The sequence below is a fragment of the Opisthocomus hoazin genome, chromosome 11 (genome assembly GCF_030867145.1).
Source record: "Opisthocomus hoazin isolate bOpiHoa1 chromosome 11, bOpiHoa1.hap1, whole genome shotgun sequence".
Lineage (NCBI taxonomy): Eukaryota > Metazoa > Chordata > Aves > Opisthocomiformes > Opisthocomidae > Opisthocomus > Opisthocomus hoazin.
Window position 1 is genome coordinate 13,860,294 of NC_134424.1, and position 22,374 is coordinate 13,882,667.

The following is a 22,374-nucleotide window of genomic DNA, read 5'->3' on the forward strand; positions in this document are numbered from 1 at the left end:
TGAATGAGGAGAGGGAAGAAAAATCAGTGTCCCCATGTGCCCTGTTGTGTTCCCAGTGCAGGACGGGGCCACAGTGCCACAAGGCCAGGAGGCTGGCAGGGAGATGGGAAGACCCTGGGGTCACCCAGGCACCAAGCACCAGGAGATGCCAGGGGCTGAGCTGTGCCTGCCAGGGTCCCCGCTGCTCCCCAGGGACCCCCGCGGGGCAGCCCCATGCCCATCACCTACCGGCTCGCCTTTCTCCCCCTTCGGGCCAGAAAGCCCCATCGGTCCCCGTGGTCCCTGGGAAGGAAAGACAAGAGTGAGCAGGGGGCAGAGGGCAGGGAGTGGGGCTGGGGAGGGATGGGCCCATACTCACAGGATCCCCTCGGGGGCCAGGGACTCCCTGGGTGCCCTGGAAAACAACAGCTCAGCAGGTGAATGCGTGCCCCTGCCAGCCAGGGGAGCAGGGACGGGATGGGATGGGATGGGATGGGATGGGATGGGATGGGATGGGATGGGATGGGATGGGATGGGATGGAGGGGAGAGCTCCAACCAAAGCAGGGATGGACAGTCCCTGCCCAGTACACTCGGCCTGGGACACACACACAGGGGACAGCAATGACGCTGCCAGCTACGGACACCCTCCGGCACAGGGAAAGGGTAGGCAGAGGCCGGCTCAGGGAGCTGGCAGGGCGATAGGAAGAGCCCATCATGCAGCAGCAAACCCAAGGGACACCCCCACTCACCGGCTGGCCAGGTGATCCAGGGTTCCCGGGGCGGCCGGGGCTTCCCGGTGTCCCATCGGCTCCAGGGAATCCCTGCGGGAGAGAGCAGCATCATGCCAGCGCCTGATGCACCCCGGCACTGGGAGCCTGGGACAGCCCCACGGCACAGCCGGGTCCCGGGGTGCCCTTCCCCTGCGTGCTGAGCTGGGGTGTGAGGGAGCAGCGTGGCGCTGGACTAGGGATCCCCCCTCAGCCTGGGTGAGGAGGAGAAAAAGGGAGGGACAAAGGGCAGAGAGAGGCCCCGTGGGGCCACATCCCTGTACCCAGGGACCCGGCAGTGCGTGGGTGAGGGGGTCGGAGGTACTCACCCTGTCCCCTTTCTTGCCTGGCCGCTCGACGCTTTCTCCTGGTAGACCCTGTGGCCCCGGGGGTCCTGGAGGGCCGGGCAGCCCGTGGCGGCCCTGGAGGGACAGTAGAGAGGATGGGCTGGGTGGTGGGTGCTGGCCAAGGGATGTGCCCTGCCCACCCCTGCAGCAAGGGCTGGACATGTCCCTGCCCCACACCCCCCCCACCTGCAGGACAAGGGGGTGCGGGGACCACGTGGCAGCCCCCCATCTGCCCCCCACTAGGATATTACCGGCTCGCCGGGGGGGCCCGGTGGCCCCATGCGTCCTTGCGGTCCCTGCAGAGACAAAGCCAGCAGTGAGCATCCCTTGCGGGCTGGCATCAGCACGGCCTGGGGGACGCAGCCCTCCCCAGAGCCACCAGCTACGGGGGGGACACCACAGCACTCACTGCCTCGCCGCGGTCTCCCTTCTCACCCTGCGAGGGGACAGAGGGAAGGGGTTAGGGGCTGCACCCCCTGCTTGGCTCCCCACCGCGCTGCTGCCATGGGCAAGCTGGGGGGTCCCTGATGCTTGCTGAGCCCCTGTGGCACAGCACAGCACGGCACGGCACGGCGTGGGGATGCTCACCCTGGGGCACTGCACAGCGCAGGGCTTCGGTTTTGCCTCTGGTTCCGGCTGGCAGGACAAGAGAAGCCCATGTGACCCCAGAGGTAGGAGAAGCCCCTGGCCCCCCCGGGGCTGCCCCCCCCCCGTCACCCTCGGGGCACCCTGGCCCCTTACCCTCGTGGAGATGATGGTGCAGAGGTCGTCGGTGAGCTCTCCCTCCAGCTCTGCCAGGGCACTGCCATCGTGATAGATGTACCGCGGGTCCTCGCTGGTGACCATGCGCCGGAGCTGCTCCCGGTCTGCCCCCTCCAAGCCCACCGCCAGCACCTGGACCCCTGAGCCAAGAGCACCTTCAGCACCCCGCAGAACTCCCCGCACACCCTGCTGGGACCCCATCCATCCTCACCCCCAGCCTTGACGTCCCTGGCCGCAGCGATGGCATCGTCCCCGGAGGGGCCGTCGGCCAGGACCACCAGAACCGCTGGCACGCCGGGCCGGCGCCCCGCCCCGGGGCTCAGCAGGTAGGTCCTGGCGAAGGTGATGGCTGCCCCTGGGGAGGGAGGAGGAGGAGGGGGGCAGTCAGTGGCGTACCCCCAGCCGCCGCCCTGGATCCCGGCACAGCCCCTCACCGATGGCGTTGCCGCTGGGCTCCTCGTAGTGCATGGTGCGGATCCGCTCCAGCACGGTGGGCAGGTCGCTGGAGCGGTTGAGGAGCAGCCAGGGCAGGCTGCGGTAGCTGTACGTGGCCAGAGCCACCTGCGAGGGTGCAGGGGAGCAGTGAGCATCGCTGCCCGCCCGCACCCCTCGGCCCCCGCCGCCGCGGCAGCCCCCTACCTGGGTGCCCTCGGGGCCCAGGCGCCCCAAGGCAGACACCGTGTTGGAGAGCAGGGTGCGGACGGTGTCCGCGCCAGAGGAGCTGTCGCGGGTGCCATGCACCAGGAAGACGATGTCACCGCGGGCGTCCCTGCAGACTGCGGGTACAGGGAAGGGGTGAAGCAGCCACCGGAGCGGAGACAAGGCCAGCCCGTCCCTGTAGAGACCCCCGTACCCGTGCGCTCGCTGACGGAGGTCTCGGTGCCCGGCACGCTCCCCAGGAGTGGGCGGAGGGTGAAGGTGTAGCGCTGGCCCAGGCGCAGCCCGGAGACCTGCTGGGAGCTGGCAGCACTGGGCAGCGTCCGCCCCGTCTCCCCGCCAGCTGCCACCCAGAGGACAGAGTCAGGGGGTCCGGCGAGGCCCCGTGGGGTCACTGCCCCCACCCTGGGGCTGTCCCACTGCCTCACCTGCAGGAGGGCTCCAGGAGAGGACGTAGCCAGAGGCGCCGGGGACAGGGGTCCAGGTGAGCGTCACTGAGTCTCTCCGTGCCTCCGTCACCCGCAGGCCAGTAACCTGGCTGGGGGCAGCTGCCGAGGAGGAGGACGAAAGGGTGTCAGCCCCACGGGGTAGCCCCCACCCCACTCCCAGCCCCCCACCCACCACCCCCCAGCCCAAGGCTGGGACAGCTCAGTCCCTGGGTGCCCCTCAGGGCTCCAGCCCTGCACCCTTGGCCCCACACGGTCCCTTACTGGTGATGGCGGCGACGGTGGCTGGCTCGCTCTCCCGGCCGCCGGCCAGGCTGGTGATGCTGATGTGGTAGCGCCGGCCTGGCTCCAGCCCCCCCAGGTCGTAGGAGCTGGCAGTGGCCGGGAGCTGCTGGCTGCGCTGAGGCCCCCCTGCCCAGGGGGAGAGAGGGGTGAAGGGGTGCGGCACAGGGGCTAGGGGCGATGCAGGGGTGATGGCCAGCCACGCTCACCCTCAGCCAGGCGCCAGACCAGGCGGTACCCGGCGCTGCCGGCCGCCGGCACCCAGCCCAGGAGCAGGCGGTGCTCCGAGGCCTCCGTCACCTGGAAGCTGCTGACGGGGGGCAGCGGGGCCGCCTCCGCTGCGGGGCAGAAGGGCAGGCGTTAGGAGCAGGGGTGCCCGGTGCCACTCTGGGGTGCTGCCCCTGGCCCCAGCACTCACGGGTGGTGACGACGATGGAGACGGGGTTGCCCTCCCGGTTGCCGATGAGCGCCGTCACCTTCACGGTGTAGGAGACACCTCCCTCCAGGTCGGGGATGTCGAAGGAGCTGGTGTGGCCGGGAACACGCCGGCTGCTCTCCGAGCCCCCTGTCAAGGACTGCGGTGTCAGCCCCACAACCCAGCCAGCCTCACAGCCTGCCCCCATCCCCGTCCCACGGTACCGTCCCTGCGGCTCCACACCACGCGGTAGGCAGTGGCTCCCGGCACACCGACCCAGGTGACACGGACGACGTTGCTCCTTGATGCCTGCACCTCCAGCTGGGACACCGTCCCCACCTGCTCGGGCGCTGTGACACCGAGACAGCCACTGTCACCCAGGCTTGCTGCAAGCGGCACCAGCCAGCGCTGAAGGGCCGAGGGACACCTCACCTATCCGCCCCGTGGTGGTGACAGGACTGCCCTCGCGGCCGTCCACAACAGCCGAGACACCGACGCTGTAGACAACACCAGCACGTAGCCCCTCGATAGTGAAGGCAGTGGGGTCGGCGGGGAGGAAGCGGGATTGCTCCACACCTAGGAGAGACAGCCGGGATGGGAAGGGCTCTGGCACCGCTGCCACAGCATCCCGTGGTCCCCACGCTCACCGTCGCTGCCTCGCCATGTCAGCAGGTAGCCCCCGGCGCCCGGCAGCCCTCGCCAGGTGACCCGCAGCTGGCTGGGACCGGCCTCCGTCACCCGCAGCTCCGAGACGCTGCCCACCGCTGGGTACTCTGAACCGCCCCACGGCACCACGGCGTCACCTCGGGGTGCCCAGAGGGGCCCCGCAGCCACCCCGGCACCCCGAGGGCTTGCGGGGGAATAGAGGACAAATGCATGCCAGGAGGGGAAAACACAGTCCCGGGGGTCCCAGCGCCAAACCCCGGCACTGACTTACTGAGGCGGACGGCGAGCGTGGCGGCACTGCCCTCCCGGCCGCCCGCCAGCGCCGAGACGCGCACCAGGTAGGCGATGCCCTCCCGGAGGTCGCTCAGCTCCAGCCCCGTCTGGCTGCCTGGGACGCGCCTCGTCCTCTCCGTGCCGTCTGCAGGAGCGGGACAGCCGCGGACCCTCGGTGCCGGCTGGCTGGGGTCCCCCGGTGCCGCCCACGCCCCCGCCCGCGGACTCACCCTGGGTGTTGCGCACCACCACTTTGTACTCAGCGGCACCGGGGACGCCGGTCCAGCCCAGCCGCACTCGCCTGCCCGACTCCTCGACAAGCCGCAGGTCTGACACAGCACCCACGGGTGCCTCCACGCCTGCGAGGGGACGCACCGAGGCACGGCTGGAGCTGTGCAGCCCGGACAGCACGGCCCCCGTTCTCACCCCAGGCTGCGACGGGGGAGCCGAGGGGTCTCATGGCCAAGGGGGTCCCCAGGCTGAGCAATGCCACATGGGACATCCCTCCGTCCCAATGGCTTGGGAGGGTGAGGGACAACCCGGGGTCCCGCAGCCGTCGCTCACCTGTCTGGAAGGTGGTGACGGGGGTGGCCACCTCCCCGCCATCGTAGAGCGTGTAGAGGGTGATGCGGTACTCGGTGCCCGGCTGCAGCCCCGTCAGCTGGTAGGTGTTGGTGCTGCTGGGGAGCGACACTGTCCGGGGGGGCTCTGGTCCTGCAGGGAGGGGAGGGTCACCGCCAGGTGCCAGCACAGGGGGTCCGTGCGGGTGACCGGGCACCTGGAGCCCACCTGTGGCTCTCTTCCACTCCAGGCGGTAGCCACGGGCATCACGGGCGCCGGTCCAGTGCACCTGGATGGACGTGGGGCCCAGGATGCTGGTCCGCAGTGTCTGCTCCATGCCCGCCCCTGCGAGAGCGACCCCATGGGCCAGGCTGGCCCGAGCCACCCTGCCACCAGCCACCCACCCCAGCGTGTCCCCAGTGCCCGCACGTGGCAGGGTGAGGAGCACCAGCATGGCGCAGAGCCACAGCGGATGATCCCCACCCCATTCCGTGGCGATGGCACCAGGGGCAGACCCAGAGGTGGGGTGGCATCACCCACGCCCACCACCTACCCGTCCTCTGCCGCACAGTGGCCGTGGGCCCCTCCAGCTGCCCGAAGAGTGGGGCCACCGTCACCACGTAGTCAGTGTTGGGCTGCAGCCCACTCAGCGTGTGCGATGTCCGCCCGGCGTCCAGTTCCACCCTGTGCCTGTCCTGCCCTGTGAGAGCCGGTGCAGCAGTCCCTTGGGAGGTCCAGGCAGTGGGTGCCACCGCCCCCCTCCTGTCCCTGCTCCCCGAGGCCACCAGCAGAAGGGGCACAAGCTCTGGGATGGGCACCCACCTGTGAGGGTTGCCCAGGAGAGCCGGTAGCCGGTGGCACCGCCGACGGGCTGCCAGGCCAGCAGCATGCTCTGTGCCGAGACGTTGTGGACAGCCAAGTGCTGCAGGCCCACCAGGCGCCCTGCGGGTGAGAAACGCCCACTGCATCCCCCCCATGAGAGAGGGCAGGGGGCAGCGGGAAACACCTCCGCCCGCAAACCCGCCTGCTCCGGGGGTGAGAAGCCCCCTTTGCCCCTGCACACGGATGCTGAACCGCGCTGAGGTCACCACGTGCAGCCCGTGCCCGGGCGGCTCCTTCAAAGCACCCCAAACCGGAGCTCAGGCGCCTTCCCCTTAACGCCTTAAATACTTTCTGCGGGTTAAGGCTGCCTGGGGCAGATGAAGGAATCGGTTTGCCAAAATCTGAGGCTTGCAAAGGTGCTGCCCCAGGGCCTCACCCCGGCTCCTGCCTGGCAATGCTTTCCACCGCGCTCTTCCCTGGTGGAAACCATGCTTTCCTCCTAAAGAGCGCGGTGCTTGAACTTATAGGGAAAAAAAAAACCAACTGTGTGTTTTCGGTTGACATTTGTATGTCACGTGGGGAAAGCTCCAGTAGGAACACTCCCAGCAGGCTGTGAAGGAGCTCGGGAGCGCACAGTGCTGCATCCCCCCCAGGGGCACCTTTCGGGGCTCAGAACATCACCTCGCAGTCGTGCTCGCCCGCATCCCCAGCAGCGAAGGGCCAGGCAGCCCCATCCCCATGGGGCATGGTGACTGGAGGGACATCCCTGTGCTGGGAACCCGTCCCCGGCTGACCCCAGGGCCGGGCACGGAGCTTACGTGTCCGGGCGGTGAGGGTGGCAGGGACAGCGGGCTGCTGCGCGTAGCGGCGTCGGAGCGTCACCACGTACTCGGTGTCGGGGCGCAGGTTGCTCAGCGTGGCCGACTGCGTGCTGGCCCCCAGGGTCTTCTCCTCCCCCTGGGCTGCTCCTGCGTGGAAGGCAGAGGGGTGCAGGTGGGCGTGGGGTCACGGAAGGTGCCGGGCCCGGCAGGGAAGGGGTGTCAGCGGGCCGGCACCCTGCCCCAGGGATGCCAGGCGGTGCCAGGGGTGGGGAGCGCGGGGAGAGGCTGGGACGGCGGCCAGAGCAGGGGCACCCATGGGAGCGCCCGGGGCTGGGGAGGGGCTGCCAGGTGCGCGGCTCCAGCCCAGCGACCGGCCGGGACGGGGGTCTGCAGCCCACCCCCACGCACAGCAGCGACTGCGGGGGCATGCACACGCTAGCGCTCTCACCCCCGGGCCGGGGCACACGGCGGGACCCTGGCCATCGCGCACACCCACCCCAAGCCCTGCACACTAAAGCCTCTGGGTGCAGGAACACACACGCCGTCTCCATGCCTCTGCACACACATGTGCCGGCGAAGGCAGGCGCGCACGCAGCCACGGCGCTCTCGGCGCACACCCCCTGCGTCACCCCCATGCATGCACCCCCCGTGCACCCTCACCACCAGCCCATGGGGCTGCGCAAAGGCAGGACATCCGGGCAGGACCACCGTCCCCTCACCTCGCACGCCGTAGCTGAGGCCATAGCCCTGGGGGGGCTCAGGGCCGGGCTGCCAGCTCAGCCGCAGGAAGGTCGGTCCAGCTTCCACCACGCGGAAATCCAGCACGGAGCCAGCACGGCTCTCTGGGGGCACAGGGAGCCGGGGGTGAGCCCCCAGCCCTGTGGGCTGTGGGCACTCGGCGCCTGCCCACGTCCCCGTCCCCGTGGGCACGGACACTCACGGGTGCGCGCTCGGCCGGACACCGACTCGCCGACGCTGTTGGCGTACTGGGCAGTGATGGTGACCAGGTACTCCGTCCCCATGCGCAGCCCCCGCAGCACGGTGCTTGTGTCCCGCGGCCCCAGGCTCACCTGGGCAGGGACAGCGTCACCCCCTGCCATTCCCAGGCCACGCACGGGACAGCCGGGGTCCCCTGGGGTCCGCGAGCAGGCAGGTGGGAGCGCTCACCTCCTGCCTCTCTGCCACGACCGGCTGTCCCAGCCCCGTCAGCGGCACACGCTGCACCCGGTACCCAGTGACAGGGCCGCTGGCTGCCGTCCAGCGGATCCGCAGCTGGTCCAGGCCCCGCTCCAGGATCTCCAGGTTGGAGGGGCCGGCGTGGCTCGGCCCGTCTGTGGGGGAGCACAGGGACCGTCGGCTCCAGGGTCCATGGGGCAGTGGGGAGAGCTTGCTGGGATGCCATAACCACGCGCCCATTGGGACAGGATGGCCAGGAGGATATTTTGGGGAGGGTGGGTGCTAAGCGCGTACCCAGGGTGAGCGCAGCCTGGCACCCAGCACCCGCACCCCACAGGGAGGAGGGTGGGTGCCCATACCCAGGAGGTGCAGTGTGCCCCCGATGCTTGTGCACACCCTGCGTGTCATCAGTGGCACCAGCGTCCCCAGCAGCTTGAAGTCGCCGACGTAGAAGAAGAAGGCATCGGTGGGCATCGAGGCCACGCGGATCAGCTCCTTTTGGTCAGCGTTCTTGATCCCTGGCAGGGATGGAGAAGACGGGTGAAGGCAAGGACCTTCAACCTGGCGGGAGCCCCCCTCACCTGGCACCAAAGCCTTGCTCACCCACAGCGAAGACCTTGATGCCCTGGCTCTTCAGCTTTGCTGCTGGCCCCTCGGCATCATCCTGGGACTTGCCATCCGTGATGAGGATGCAGATCTGCAGTGCCATGAGAGAGCCATGAGAACCAGCCCGGGGCCCATGAACCCACCGCATCCGCCTCGCGGCTGTCCCCAGGGCCACCACCCTGCAGGTACCTGGGGGACCCCGGGTCGGAGCTGCGTGGGGCCAAAGAAGTTGTCAGCGACGTAGCGGAAGCCAGCACCGGTCCGTGTGTTGCCGCCCTTGTAGCTCAGCTGCTGGATGGCCCTCCGGACGCTCATCCCGTCAGCGTGCTGGGAGAAGGGGAACTCCACCCTGGGGGGCATGGGGCCACGCCATGTCACCTCCTGGCCCTGCTGCTCCCCCGCCTTGCGTGCCCCCACTCCAGGGCTCACCGTGGCTCGTCGCTGTACTGTGCCACAGCGAAGCGCACCGCCTTCTCGCCCACCGCCTGCACGAAGGGCCCCACCAGCTCGTCCATGAAGGCGCGGACGGCGCGGAAGTTGTTCCTGCCGATGCTGGACGAGCCGTCCACCAGGAAGGCGATGTCGGCCTCCAGCACGTCCTTGCAGACCACTGCGGGGGGAGCGGCGGTGCTCAGGGCACGGCTCGGCACCGCGGCACGGTGGTGCTGGGCCCCCCTCGCCCCCACCCCGCCGTCAGCACCCACCTTGGTTCCTCTTCTGCGCTGCGGCGGCCGGGGGGCCCAGGAGCACGGGGAGCAGGGCGAGGAGCAAGAGCCGGCTGCTCATCGCGGGAGCCTGCGGGAGAGGATGCCTGGGGACAGCGGTGACAACGCGGCGGGGCCAGAGGACCCCCGGCACCGCGCCGTGCCAGGGAAGGCACTGCTGCCGGCCCCCCACCCCGGGCCGGGACTCAGAGGCAGCGGGGCCGTGCCCAGCCGCGTTCCCGCACGTCCCCCGCCTCGGAGGGGCCGCGGGAGGCTCCCAGCCCCGGCTGCAGAGTGTGTGCGGGGCTCTGCCTCCGCAAACCCCCGCGCCGCCTCCCGCCTCGGCACCGGCCCCCCCCCCCGCCCGCAGGGGCTCCCCGGGAAGGGCGTCAAAAGCGGGGTGCGAGCCCTGCCCGCCGGCCCCGCCGCTTCCCACGCACACGGCTGCGGGGGGCACCCGGCCCGACGCCGCTGCGATGGGCTCAGACCAGCCGGACCCCGGGGTGGGGGGGGGGGGAGCCCGGCGGCCGCCCCGGCGCGGGAGGGAGGGAAGGGGAGGGCGGGCGAGCGCTCATGGGTGCCCGCAGAGACCCCCGCGACCCCCCCTCACTCACCCGCCGCCCCCCGCGGGGCCGCACCGCTCCGAGACGAGCCGAGCCGAGCCGGGGCAGGCGGTGCCGGGGCAGGCGGTGCGGAGCGGAGCGGCCCCCGCCGCTCCCGCCCCTTTATTGAGGGCGGCCCGGAGCGCGGTGCCGGGGGGGGCGGGGGGGGGGGACCGCGCCCCCGCCCAGCCCGGCCCCCCAGAGAGGGCTTTTCCCGGGCTCCCCCCGGGAGGGGCGGGCAGCCGCTCTCCGGGCCGCTTCCCGCAGGCTGCACCCCGGGCGGGGGCCGGAGGGCTGCGGGGTGGGACCCCCGGGGACAGCTGCTGTGGGCTTACCGCGGAGACCTGGGCGTGGGGCTGAGCGGGCCCCGGCGGGGCTCGGGGCACTGCTCCCTTCAGCCTCTCCATCCTCCCTGTCCCGGGAACGTGGCCAGTGGCTCTGGGATCCGCACACCTCCATCCATCCCGGGGGAACGCGTCCCCAGGAGCCTCTGGGCACTGCCCGGCCCCGGGCAGAGCTGGACCGAGCTGCTGGGAGGACCTGAGCCCCCCAGCCTCTGCGGGGTTCGAGCCCGGCTCTGAGCACCAGCCCTGGGAAGCATGATGGTGGTGAAGGGCTGCTCCCCGTGCCAGCGCAGCCCCACGGGGCTGCAGCACAGCCAGGCCTTGGACAGGACCTTTCTTGCACCCACGGCTCGTGGTACCCATCATGTGGGACCCTAGCACCCACGGCTCAAGTACAGGGACTGCCTTGGAGTCAGCTACAGGGGTGTCCTCCCGCCCTGCTCTAGACACCATCTCCCAGCAGCCACCAGACCAGACTGGTGGACGAGACCTACCCCAGAGCTGGAGAAACACACTGGAATGCCGCTGGCGATGTGACTGTGGTTGGTGGGAGGAGGCGAAGGGGAGAGGATGCCCAGAAAGGTGGGTAGGGACCCTGCACTGCTCTGGCCTCACCCCGTGCCCACCCAGCGACCAGCAGGACTATCCCCTGGGGCTTCTCATCAGCCCAGGGTGCACCCCTGACCCTCAAGCGTGTCCCTTGCTCCCAGAGCACCCTGTGGGACCACACTGCTCTTCGGGGTGCCATCCCACTGCACCCCATCCTCCCTGCTGGTGCCTGTCCTCACCTGGGGCTGATCCTGGCTCATGACTCTGGGATGCGCCCCGTGCCACCTACCCGCTGTCCCCTTGCTCACCCCGTGTCCCCCAGCATCCCGCTTACCTGTGCCCTCCTGGCTGCCGGACCAGGGGCTCCGCTTCGGCTCCGGCGGGGCAGCGGGCTGCTCCGGGAGCATCTTCCTGCGGGCAGCCAGAGGAGCGACGGTGAGGGTCCCCAGGGCCCAGGGCCACCTCGCAGCTGGGGGCCCGGGGCAGGGCCACCTGCCACCGAGCAAAGATGCTCCAGGGCTGGCTGCGGGCAACTTTCCCAGGCACACGCTGTTCCCAAGCAGGGGAGGAGCAGCGATGCCCTCGCTCTTCTTAAAGGCGCAGCAAGCAGTGCATCCCCTCCTCTCCTCTCGCCTTCCTCTCGTTAGGCCCCCGCCCCAGCCCCCAGACCTGGCCGGCGGGCTCCAGAGTTCACCGTGGCCATGGGTTCCCCCTGCCCGGGCTCTGTGGGTCCAGCCGTGGGTCCAGCATCCCCAGGTCAGGACCATCCCCAAACCCTCCTCCTGCCAGAGCTCGCTTAATGAAGGCAGGGCGGCCTGTCCCAATTAGACACTGGGCTTCGTTAAACAGGGAGCAGAGGGGTCTGCCAAGGGCTCTGTGGCTGGCCCCGGGCCCGGAGCTGGCGGAGCAGCCCCACGGCGTGGTGCCGGCAGCAGGGCACGGGCGGCCAGGGGTCACTCCGGCTAATGGACGCAGTGCTGGAGCGAGCATTGCCCCGCGGGCACCGGGGCAGCGATGGTTTGCAGCCTTGCCAGGGGCTCTGCCTGCCTTCTAGCCCCCCAGCAGCACCACGGCACCAGTGCGGGGTGGTCCCCAAACCCCACTCCCCCAACCCCACTCCCCCACGGACAGCCCAGCAGCATCTCCACCAGCATCCCCCTGGCATTGGAGTGGGGCACACAGGGGTGCGGGGTGCCCAAGACCAGAGTGCCTCCCTGCTCCGCAGTGTTTCCCAGTTCCCCTCCCGCCACATACCAGGGCCAGGGGAAGGAATCCGCGGCCCCGGGCGCGGGATGGTGCTGCCTCTGCGGAGCGAGAGCACCAGGTGCGAGTGACTCACGCGGCCGCCACGCCGCTGCACGCCAGTCGCTCCGGGAACATCCCCAAAAGCTGTCGGCCTTCTCCCAGGTCTGGCAAGCTGGCAGCTAGGCCACCGGTCCTTATTCCTACCGCCCAGGCTTGGGGTTCCCCACCTTCCATCTGGCTTGGCCCCAAAGCACTTTGGCTCCTCTCTACTGACACTGCTCAAAGCTCGCAGGGCTGACCCTAACTTCAGCCCCAGCCCCTCTCTCCTGCCTGCTCCGTATATGCCACCCCGGTCCCCAGAAGCCACTCGCCAGCTGGGCACGCACCTCCTGTGGCACAGCCTCTGCTGCTCTGTAAGCGTCAGACCACGATAAGCCCCAAAACACCCTCCCAGGTCCCACCAGCCCCAGTCCCTGCACGGCCCTGCCCAGGGCTGCAGGCGTGGGGGAAGCACTGGTCTGAGCTGCGCAGGGAGTCAGACCACCCCAGGGATGGAGCCCCTCACTGGGGTGCGGGCAGGTGGGAAGCACCGGGGCTGAGCCTCTCGCCGCCCTGTGCTCGCCAGGCAGCCGGCCTCACCGCTGCCTTAGCGGGAAATGAGAGGAAAAGCTGTTTTCTCCAGCCTCAGGTGAGGATTCAGCTCCGCGTCAGGCAGCAGGAAAGATGAGTCAGCCATGGCACGGTGGGACGCGAGCTGGGCTGCGAAGCCAGCTGCAGCCGCAGAGCCGCGGGTGCTGTGCCCTGTCCTCTGCCCACCCCCTCCGCGTCCCGCAGCCACTGGCACGGGCCCAGCACGGGCTGGGGTTCAGCACAACCCAACGGGATTTCAGTTTTCTGGCCCTACGGCAGTCCAGCAGCGCTCCCCGCTCCAGCACGGGCATCCCTAGCCGGCTGGGATGCACGGGGCAGCTCCGAGGCTGCTGGAAGGGAGCTGCCCCCCTCTCCAGGCCCTCTCAAATTTGGGGGCTTTCAGGCAGAGGGGAGCAGCGAGGGGCTGGCGCCGAGGCGGGCGAGGGGAGGAGGAGCTGGCCGGACCCGGAGGGGGAACCTCGCCTGCCACGGGGCCGGTTGGGACACGCTCCAGGAATGTCTCCCAGCACCAACCACCGCTGGCTCCCTGCCGCAGCACCCAGCTGCCCACCCCCGGCATTCCGGGGAAGGGGTCTGCGGACCCCTGCCACTGTCACAAGCTGGCTTGGGGAGAGCACCCGCATCACGCTCACGGCATGGCCTCGGGTACCCCCGCGGAGCTCCACAGCAAGCCCAGAGGCCACAAAATGGGCCGGGAAACCGGTCACCACTTACCTCCTGCTGACCTGCCCCGAGGGTCTCGGGTGAGAAACGGCTGTGCCAGCCCCCCAGGCCGCATCTCCCAAGCAGAATGGGCAGCAGGGCCCCAGCTCCTCTGTGCCGGAGGGGACATCTCGCACCACCCCCGACCCGCTGCTGCCCACAGCCTCATCCCTGCAGGGCAAGGAAGCAAAGCGTCACCTCAGGGTGAAACCGTGACCGGAGAGCTGCCCTCTCTGCCCCGCGGCTCTGGGGATGCCCAGCGCGAGGGAGATGCTCCCGGCTGCGGGGGCCACAGCGGGTGCGCGGGCAGCTGCAGGGAGGGTCTGGTGAGTGAGGGATGATGGAGGCAAGCGGTCTCAGTGCAGCCAGGTTTGTGGCCAGGCTGACCCGCTGTGCCCCCACGGCAGGGCTCCCTGTGGGGCAGGGCTCCCCGTGGGGCAGGCACGTGCCCGAGCTCCCTCCACAGCTGCTGCGGAGGGATGGGAAGTTTTTCCTGCCTGTAAACTGTCGTGTCTGGAGGCTGTTGCCGGCGTGGCTGCACACCAGCATCTCACGAAGCTGCGCTGGACTGCGGCCAGGCCCTGCCGTCCACGCAGCCAGGGCTCAGGGTGCAGGCAGGGGCTGAAGTGTCCCTGGAGGTGACATGCCCCCGCACCGCACAGAGCAACCACCCACGAAACCTACCTCATCCCCAGGAATGTGGCTTCTCAGTCGATGGAGGCACGGGCTTCTCCGCTCCCAGTCCCACTGCCCCCATCTGCAGCAGGGACCGGGCTCCATAAAACAAGCCTGGCTTGCACCCGAGGACAGGGATGCGGGAGGAAGTGGAAACGCAGGGACCAGGTGCAGCAAAGCCCCCCCAGCACCCCTGCATGGGGCCAGTGCTGCCTTTCCCGGCGCTGACAGCCCCGTGGGGTGCACGTGCCCTAGAGATGTCCTGGCCAGCCCAGCACACATCGCTATGGAAGGGAAACTCCTGCCTTTTTTTAGGGGCAGAAAAATTGCCTGCGTTGGGGTCATGGCTGATGAAGGTGCTCCCGGCACAGCCCTGGGGCACAGCCGGGCTCGGGGTGCACGAAGGGGGACCCAGGGGCCCATTGCCGCGCGAGAGCGGGGGCTGGCAGAGCAGAGAGAGCAGTTTCCCCCTGGGTGCCTGCAGGAAGGAGAGGATGAAGGAAAGCTGAGGGAGAGCTGCCAGCTCATGGCATGTGCGGGCCGGGGCTGCGGTGCGCAGAGCGTGACTCGGCACGCCAGGCAGCTGAGCCAACACGTGCCTGCCTGTGCCAGGCGCCTGCACCCACCAGTGCCGCCCAGCCTGCACGACCACCCTGGCACAGCCGTGGGGGTCTCTGGGCAGTGGGGGGCGGAGGTGAAAGGGGCATTCCGGCCGCTGTCCCGTGGGAGAGTGGTTCGGGGAAGGCCAGGTCACTGGTGCTTCCCTGCAGTGCCGGGGCAGGCGAGGAGATTGTCTTACCCGCAGTCACCGAGGTGCCACATCTCTGGGTGCCTCGAGCCCTCGCCAGCATCCCTCCGGGAAGGTGTTGCAGGCAGATGGGGCAGCTCAGCCCTCACTGGGTGCTGGGGGCCGTCACTGGGGCAGGGGCTGCTCCTGGCCTCTGCACCAAAGCTGGCTCCCAGGGGCAGGGCAGGAGGGGCACTGCGGCGTCAGGGGTCCGGAGGGGCACGCAGGAGCCCGACACTGCTCCTGGGGACCTCACAGGAACACTCACCAGTGCTCTCTGCTTGAAACCAGACTGACCTGGGGAGCAGCTGAGCAGGGGCACCTGCAGGAGCCCAGGACACAGAGCCCAACCCTGCGGAGCCGGAGGGCTCGCCAGCAGCGCAGCAGCCCTTGCCACGTGCGGGACCCAGCTGCCCGCCAGCTCCCAAACCCCGCAGCACCTCCGCACCCCATCAGAGGGGGATGAGCACCACAAAGCTGTGGCTGCCCCATCCCTCCCGGAGCTGGGAGCAGCCGGTGCAGGGGGAGATGGGCAAGGCACCACCACCCTCCCTGTGCACAGGAGCTGCTCTGCTGCCCGACGCCGAGCTGGCAAACAGCAGCATGGCACCCATCGCCACAAGGTGAGCCACAGCCTAACTTGGCCCCAGGAGTCCCCACAGACCCCGGGGACCCTGCAGCAGCAGGGCAGGGGGTGCTGGGGGAGCAGCGGGGTGGCAGGGGCACAGAGCGACTGCTCGTCAGGCTGGGAGGAGGAATGGCCGGCAGGCAGCACGCCGGCCTGGGGAGCTGGAGCCATTCCCGGGATGCTGTCAGCTGTGCTGCAAGACGCTGCTCCTTGTGGGGGGTCCTCACAGCTTTGATGGGGCCGGGAGTATTTGTTCCTCGCTCCAACGGCAGCAGCAGCGGCTCAGGGCAGATGGATTCCCAGGGGAGGAGCATTGCCAAGAGGAATAGCTGCAAGTCTGAGGAGCCAGCCCTCAGGGGCCCCTACCCGAGGACACGTCGGACCACCCTCCTAGGACCCTGCTGCTGCACCAGGGCTCGCTGCAGACAGGCATTGCCTGCCCAAGAGATGGAAATAACGAGTCACTGACAGCTGTGCGCAAGCCCTCCTGCTGCAGAGCCACGGGCAGAGGCACAGCCGACCCTGGCAGAGCAGCACGCCGGCCCGCGCTCAAGCGACCAACAAGAGGGACCTTGCCCACCTCAGCTCTCCAAACGCAGCTGTCCCACAGCCCCTGGGCCGGGGAAAGGCAGTCCCTTGCTCAGTCCCCTTCCAGCCGACCCTGCTCTCGCTTCCCCGCTGCTGCTGTCTGGGACATACCTCCGGCGGCTGGAGGACGCGGCGGTTGCTCAACGCTTCCTCTCTGCCTCTTTTCAAGTGTTTCACAATCTGCACCAACACCCCCGAACAAACTACCTGCGGCTCCACATAAATTTCTGGCAGGGCTCATGAAAGAGCGGGACCGGGGCTCTTCACGGGGCTCGGCCGCTCCTTGCACAAGGCGTGCCCAGCGGAGCATCGCCCGCAGCTCGAGGGCTGGCGGGAGACGTGCGAGGCAGCCCTGGAGCCGCTGGCACGTGCTCCGCCAGGGAGGGACGGCACAGCTCGCACCGAGGCGCGGCTGGGGACCCTGCCCGGCACAGGGGTACGTACCCTGGGGAGCCGGGGCCACGCTGCAGCCTCCAGGGAAGGGGCTATTCCAGGTCTTGGGTGCTGGTAGAACTACGTGGATGGCACAAGCTCCTTTACCTGCAGGACGTCATCGTGCACGGTTACACCAGGTAACAGCGCTGGATCCCCAGCAGCCGTCAGACACTGCCCTGAGTGTTTCACGCAGCAGGAAGGATGAGGAAGGTTTGGCCACCAGTCTGCTAGCGGTGGCGAGGAAGCTGGGGGGGGGTCCCAGCACCCCCGGGCCCAAGTCTGCAGCAGGGGCTAGGAGCACCCCTCCCTGCAGGGCCGCAGACAGGGCGCAGGGGGGACCGTGCTGCGAAGGGATTCGTGCGGTTCACGAGACCAGGCTTGCCCTCCCGGCTCTCCCCTGCGAGGCTGTGCCACTGCTCCTTCAGCTCTTTGGCTGGGTGCCCGACTCCAGAAGAAAAGAATAAAAAGGACTAAGCACCCGCCCTGGCCTGTCGGGTGAATCGCTGTCTGTCTCCATGGGAACTCCTCCCGCCCCAGACCCCCCCAGCATGACTTCATATCCCCACCGAGCAGGCGGCTGCGTCACCGAGATGGCGCGGGGCCGCGTATGTCTCACACAGGGACCTCTGCAGCTGCAGTGGTGGGCACGGGGCAGGATGCCGCAGTGCTCCAGGGGCAAGGCTGAGCAGCCCAGGTGAGGGTCCCGCAGAGGGTGGGGGTAGGTCTGCACCCACACAGCCACCAGCCCGGGATCTTGGGGACCTCAGCAAAGCCGGGGCAAGGTCACCTGTGAGTCACCGCCATGCGTGCGAGGCAGAAAGAGGAGATACTTGCGTTCCCATGTCACAGGGGCTCCCAAGTGCTGCACATCTGGAACAGCTGTAAACAAAGCAGGGGAAGCCGGACAGCCACTGCGGAGAGCAGCCGGGGGCAGTGGGAACCTCCAGCCTCGCAGCAGCCGTGCGGAGGGAATGGTGGAAATAAATGCAGAACGACCACGTGGAGCCCAGATGCCGGGGGCTCCAGCACGCCCACCCACTGCCTCTCCCGGGAAGGCCCTCGGCACGCCAGGGCACCCTCCCTACTGGGCGAGCGGAGGCAGGAACTCGCCACGGACACACTGCCGGCTGCCCCAGCCTCCCACGAGCAGCCCCAGCCCCACTCGCCATGTCCACGGGCACCCAGCTCTTCACAGATCCCCCCTGGAAATCACACCAAGTTTCGTCGGTAGCACCAAGCCTGCTCCTCGAAGGCTACGAGCACTACTCAAGAGCAATGTGGCCTCAGTGGAGAGGTCACAGATTTTGTACATATGAGTTTGTACAATGCTAAACTGTACCCAGAGAAGCTCGGAATAGAGTTCTCTGAAGCTGAACATACACCAAATCCTAAATCTCAAAGCAATACAACTTTAGTTCCCTAAACATTCCAATAAGGTAGAAAAACTGCCCCCCCGCCAAGAGTCAGCTCACTCTTCCCTAAGCATAACAAATAAAACGGAAGCGACGTTTCTTCTACAGCTTTGTCCATGTTACACGCAAAGGAGGAAACCATGCACAGAGCTGGGGCTCTTCCAGACAACGCTGGGCACACCCGCGCCGCCGCGCACGCGGAGCCGCTCTACTCTGCGTATAGCGCTGAGCGTCAGTACCCGCATCCGCGGCAGCGCACCAGGAAAGCCAGATGTTCTACGCACCACTGCAGGCTCTTGGCAAAACTAGGAAAAGCACTCAGATATTTAGCGCCCGGTTTCAATATCTTAATTACATAATTAGCCTCGCTCAAATCGGGCCCTGTGGCATTCAATCCAGCTTCCCTCGCTGTCCTCGAGCTGTCTGTGCTGCACAGCTCTCACACCAAGGCAGCACACAGAGCCTTGAACAACCCCAGAGCACAGTGGAGGCTCAGCGACAGACGGTGGGACACCGGGCAGGAGCAGTGTCTCCAGAGCACCTGGCGAGTGATCCAGCACAGGTACTACTCCCACCAACACCTCTCTGTACAAAAATACCCTTCCTGCCCTCACTGACCAGTGCTGGGACCTCCCCCAGTAGCGTAGTGCTGGCCCAGCAGATTCATTTCCCACGCCCAGGTGAGGAACCTGGGCAGATCCTCCTCCAGGCACCATACTTCTAGAAGCTTTTCTGGGCATCCTCAGCAATTGGCTCTAGGGCCAGCAAAGCCAAACCTCAGGCCAGCAGCCCCAGTTGAGCCCTGAGGAAGGAAAACACGCAACGGGAAAGAGCTGCAAAGAAGAGACTTGCATGGAAAACTGAGAACTACTGATCCTCTTTTGATGGCGTGTGGGGTAAAGCAGCTTTTAATGAGGGTGCTCAGGGCTCAATCGCCCCCTTCAGACACGCCGCTGAAGAAAGAGCTGAGACAATGAAGCCAAACCCTGCCGCCGTGCCCCGCTCGGCCTCGTGCCTCACTGCAGCCCGGGATGGCTGTAGCTGGCAGTCAGGCCTGGATGGGCCCTTTGTCCACCAAATGAACACCAAATGAATGGGCAATGAACACGCGCAAGCGCTACACGAGCCGTTTCCAAGTAGGAAGCGGGATTTCTGGATAGGCATCCAGACACTGCTGCTCACCACTCCTCTCTCCTGGCGTACAAAGTCCTGGTGGTACGCAGAAGGGAAAGGTGCGGTGCAGGAGGCCTGGGCAGGGCAAGCCGGTGAGTCTGCCACGCATCGGGTACCCCTCTCACCCTAGCAATCCTGCAGCCCTGCTGGGCCACACTTCATCACAGGGAGAACTCAGCCCTCCCCTGAGCAAACCACACTATACAGGGGCTGGCCGGGGGAAAAGAGCCCTGGTCACAGCCACACTGATGCCTCAGGCAACCCCTGCACCAAGGGCGCCAAGCAGCGTGAGACTCCAGCCACAGGAGACGCCAGCAGACCCGCACTGCTGCCCTGCCTTCTACACCCTGCTCATCTCTTGCTCCCGCTGCCGTTTTTCACCAGCCTCGGCAGGAGAGCGGGTAGAGAAGCAGGCCCGGAGGGCTGCGGGCTCTCCTCCCAAACACTCTCTGGCACCAAGGAGCGGCACGGCTCCAACCCTCCCAGTTCTGTGAAAGCCTCTCTGCAGCTCCCCGCTTCCCCGAGGACAGGCTTGGCTCAGCACCTATGATTAGTATCAACTGTACTTTCCAGGGGGGGTAATTAGTTCAGGTGAGGCAACTACTGACAGTTGGCTGCTGTGGCCCCTCTCTTGGCAAGCGCCTGAATCCCAAACAAGCAGCTCACATATCAAAGGGGCTGCCTGCTCCACAAGCAGATCCACCCCGCACATCTGCCCCGGCCCCGCAGCCCCACGCTGTGGGTACCAGCAGCTTTTCCTGCTGGAGACCAGGAAAACCTGCAGCGCTCAGCACAGGTCTCTAGCAAGCGCTCCCTGTTTTCCCTGCTAGATTTTATGTACCCAGAATAGATCTGTATGGTGGAAAAAAGTCACTGAAGCGCTGTGCAGGTGGCGTTACAGAGCCTTGGATAGGGTGCACGCAATGATGCACAGCATTCTCCTTTCCAAATCCTTCTCTCTTCCAGCCAAGAGACAGAGCGCCAAGGTGTCAGGGAGGGAAAGCAACTGCCTAGAGGTAGGTGCAGGGCGCGAGCTTCAAAGAGGGAACCTTAGCAGGAGAGGATAAGACAGCATCGTGCAGAAGGGGAGGGAGCAAAGGCCAGTTCACACACCAGACGAAGTTTATCAGCACCGTCTAATGAGAACCCAAGTAACCTTCCAAGTGAAGTAGCAAAATAAAACACTTAAGCCATTGAAAACCAGAGTGGTCAAAGAGCCCCACTGAACAATCCCGCATTGTCCAGGGAGCCAGGAAACAGATTTATTAGGTCACCCAGGCCATCTCCAGTTTCAGTGAAATTGCCCTGTTCTCAGGATGGTTCCAACTCCCTCCTCTGGCACTGCCACTGTCCTTCACCGGGCAGCAGAAACCGCAGGAAGGGGAGGGGAGAGGTCCAGCGAAAGATCTCACTTTGTCAAGGTTCAGGAAAAGCACTGAGGCAGGACACTTCCGACATGCCAGTCATTTCCCAGTTTGGATTCCCTTGGACTGAGGATGATCCAGTGGAGGAACAGAAACACACCGCTGCAGCTCTAACACCAAGAGACCAGCCAGCGAGATTGGAGCTTCAGCTGCCAAATGCTTGATGACTCTGCACTAATTCCAGGCTACGCTTCCCAAGCCCCTCACTACGGCTCTCAACTCCTGAAGGGGTTTCCCCTCCTCACATTTTAGGTGCCCAGTCTGGCTGCTCAGAAAGGTTGTTCACCAAGGGAAAATGGTATCGCAATCCTCTCAACCCTTAGAGCCGGCGAGATGCCTGTTTCTGGAAGCATGGAGCGCCACAGCACCCAAACACAACAGGCACTACAAGGCACAGTGCCATCAGAACTGCAGTCAGAAGACGCCAACATCCTGGGCACAGCTCAGCCTTGACTCCCAGCTGCTAGTGGGCACCCAACAGCACTCTGCACCCAGTGCTGCTCACCAGGGCACCATTCCTGGTCCAGATCAGCCCAGGTAGTCAGATTTCTACATGGATAAAAGCATCTGCAAAACACCTTCCAACGGTGCATAAGCCAGTCAGCCTTGCAGAGCTGCAGCCTCTTGGGCAGGAGGAGGGAACAGCTGTTAGTCCCCGCTGAAGTGCTGGGAGCACGCTGCTCAGTGCAGCCAGCCTGCCACTTCTGCACAGAAACGGAGTCGTTTGGAAAGCAACAGTCGCAGAGGCATTTGAATCTCTTCCTTGTACAAAGCAGTACAGGAGGGGCTGGGGAACCACTCAAGGATAACAACTGTTCCCAAGCAGCTACCTCCAGAGAAGAAAACTTGTAGGAAATGCTAAAGCAAGGATGTACATCTCCTTTTCTTTGTATTTCCTACCAACTGCAAAACACCCTGGAACCTCACCTGCGGGGGGGGAATATAGCAATGGAATACAAAAGAGGATTACAGTCTGACTGCAGTCACAAAACCAAGACAGAACCATTTACTGGTTCCACAAGGCTCGAGGCGTGAGCTTGTTTAGTTTTTCAGCCCTCAGTGCACTTGTAACGAGCCAGAGCTTGTGACGATAGTTAAACCCCAATTGCATCAAGAACATTTAACAGTTTCAAACTTGCCTAGTATACGCAATGAGTTCAGACACACTGACTCTCTCATCAAGAATCCAGATTCAGCACAAATGATTAAGTAAACTGGATTAGTCTCAAGTGTAATGACTAACTCCTAGAAACTTTTACACTATTTTTAAATCCCACTTGTCAGGGCAGCACCTGGAAATTAAATGAGAATCCCAGAGAGATCTATCCCAAAGACACAAATTAAACAGGAGTACCTCGCAGCTTCCCAGGGTAGCTGTGACAGGCTAGTGCCACCTGGTGGGAAGCTTTTCTCCATCCCCCTTGCTCAGTGTCATCCTTTCTGTTCCATGTTACAGCTTCCCAGAGGCAAGACAAGGGAGCAACAACCAGATTAACACCAGACAAAGCTGAAAGGGCTGACTAGCTCCTTCAACTGTTCAGACCTGGGATCTTCCAGGTATCGGCCAGGTCACCCTGTACTACAGTCAGCAGCTTCTCAGCTATTGCATAGGTGAGACTGACTGGATAGCGGGAGGCTCATCTACAACAGGAATGTGTAGACCAACACCAACATATTCCACAACGATCTCTGCTCATTACTGAGCTGGCTTACAGCTAACCGGCAAGCTTAAGGTGGGAGGCACCATATCCCCAGTACAGGCTCTGGTAAAGTGTTTGTCTAGCAACAGCTCCAGCTCCTCACACTATCCCAACTCTGCTAGAGAGAACCGCCTCAGTCGTAGCAATGCAGCACCAGATAAGGCCAGGCCGATC

General features: G+C 65.9%; 1 protein-coding gene across 1 annotated transcript in view; it reads right to left on the minus strand.

Moving 5' to 3' along the window:
* COL7A1 (collagen type VII alpha 1 chain) overlaps positions 1-9,969 on the minus strand; it is a 30,660-nt gene extending 20,691 nt beyond the window's left edge. The window contains exons 1-35 of the mRNA XM_075432890.1: positions 9,900-9,969; positions 9,286-9,376; positions 9,011-9,191; positions 8,771-8,930; positions 8,579-8,672; positions 8,335-8,493; positions 7,967-8,130; positions 7,740-7,869; positions 7,519-7,641; positions 6,797-6,946; positions 5,979-6,098; positions 5,710-5,856; positions 5,385-5,501; positions 5,160-5,309; positions 4,826-4,954; positions 4,594-4,740; positions 4,304-4,429; positions 4,089-4,232; positions 3,881-4,006; positions 3,660-3,806; positions 3,451-3,579; positions 3,224-3,370; positions 2,942-3,061; positions 2,710-2,856; positions 2,496-2,632; positions 2,291-2,417; positions 2,068-2,211; positions 1,836-1,996; positions 1,683-1,730; positions 1,504-1,530; positions 1,346-1,390; positions 1,077-1,169; positions 730-801; positions 359-394; positions 229-282 (exon numbers count right to left, since the gene is read on the minus strand). Of these exons, the coding sequence (XP_075289005.1) occupies positions 229-282; positions 359-394; positions 730-801; positions 1,077-1,169; positions 1,346-1,390; positions 1,504-1,530; positions 1,683-1,730; positions 1,836-1,996; positions 2,068-2,211; positions 2,291-2,417; positions 2,496-2,632; positions 2,710-2,856; positions 2,942-3,061; positions 3,224-3,370; positions 3,451-3,579; positions 3,660-3,806; positions 3,881-4,006; positions 4,089-4,232; positions 4,304-4,429; positions 4,594-4,740; positions 4,826-4,954; positions 5,160-5,309; positions 5,385-5,501; positions 5,710-5,856; positions 5,979-6,098; positions 6,797-6,946; positions 7,519-7,641; positions 7,740-7,869; positions 7,967-8,130; positions 8,335-8,493; positions 8,579-8,672; positions 8,771-8,930; positions 9,011-9,191; positions 9,286-9,367 (4,083 nt within the window). The 5' untranslated portion in view covers positions 9,368-9,376; positions 9,900-9,969. The remainder of the gene's footprint in view (positions 1-228; positions 283-358; positions 395-729; positions 802-1,076; positions 1,170-1,345; positions 1,391-1,503; positions 1,531-1,682; positions 1,731-1,835; positions 1,997-2,067; positions 2,212-2,290; positions 2,418-2,495; positions 2,633-2,709; positions 2,857-2,941; positions 3,062-3,223; positions 3,371-3,450; positions 3,580-3,659; positions 3,807-3,880; positions 4,007-4,088; positions 4,233-4,303; positions 4,430-4,593; positions 4,741-4,825; positions 4,955-5,159; positions 5,310-5,384; positions 5,502-5,709; positions 5,857-5,978; positions 6,099-6,796; positions 6,947-7,518; positions 7,642-7,739; positions 7,870-7,966; positions 8,131-8,334; positions 8,494-8,578; positions 8,673-8,770; positions 8,931-9,010; positions 9,192-9,285; positions 9,377-9,899) is intronic.
* Between the last annotated feature and the right edge of the window lie 12,405 nt (positions 9,970-22,374).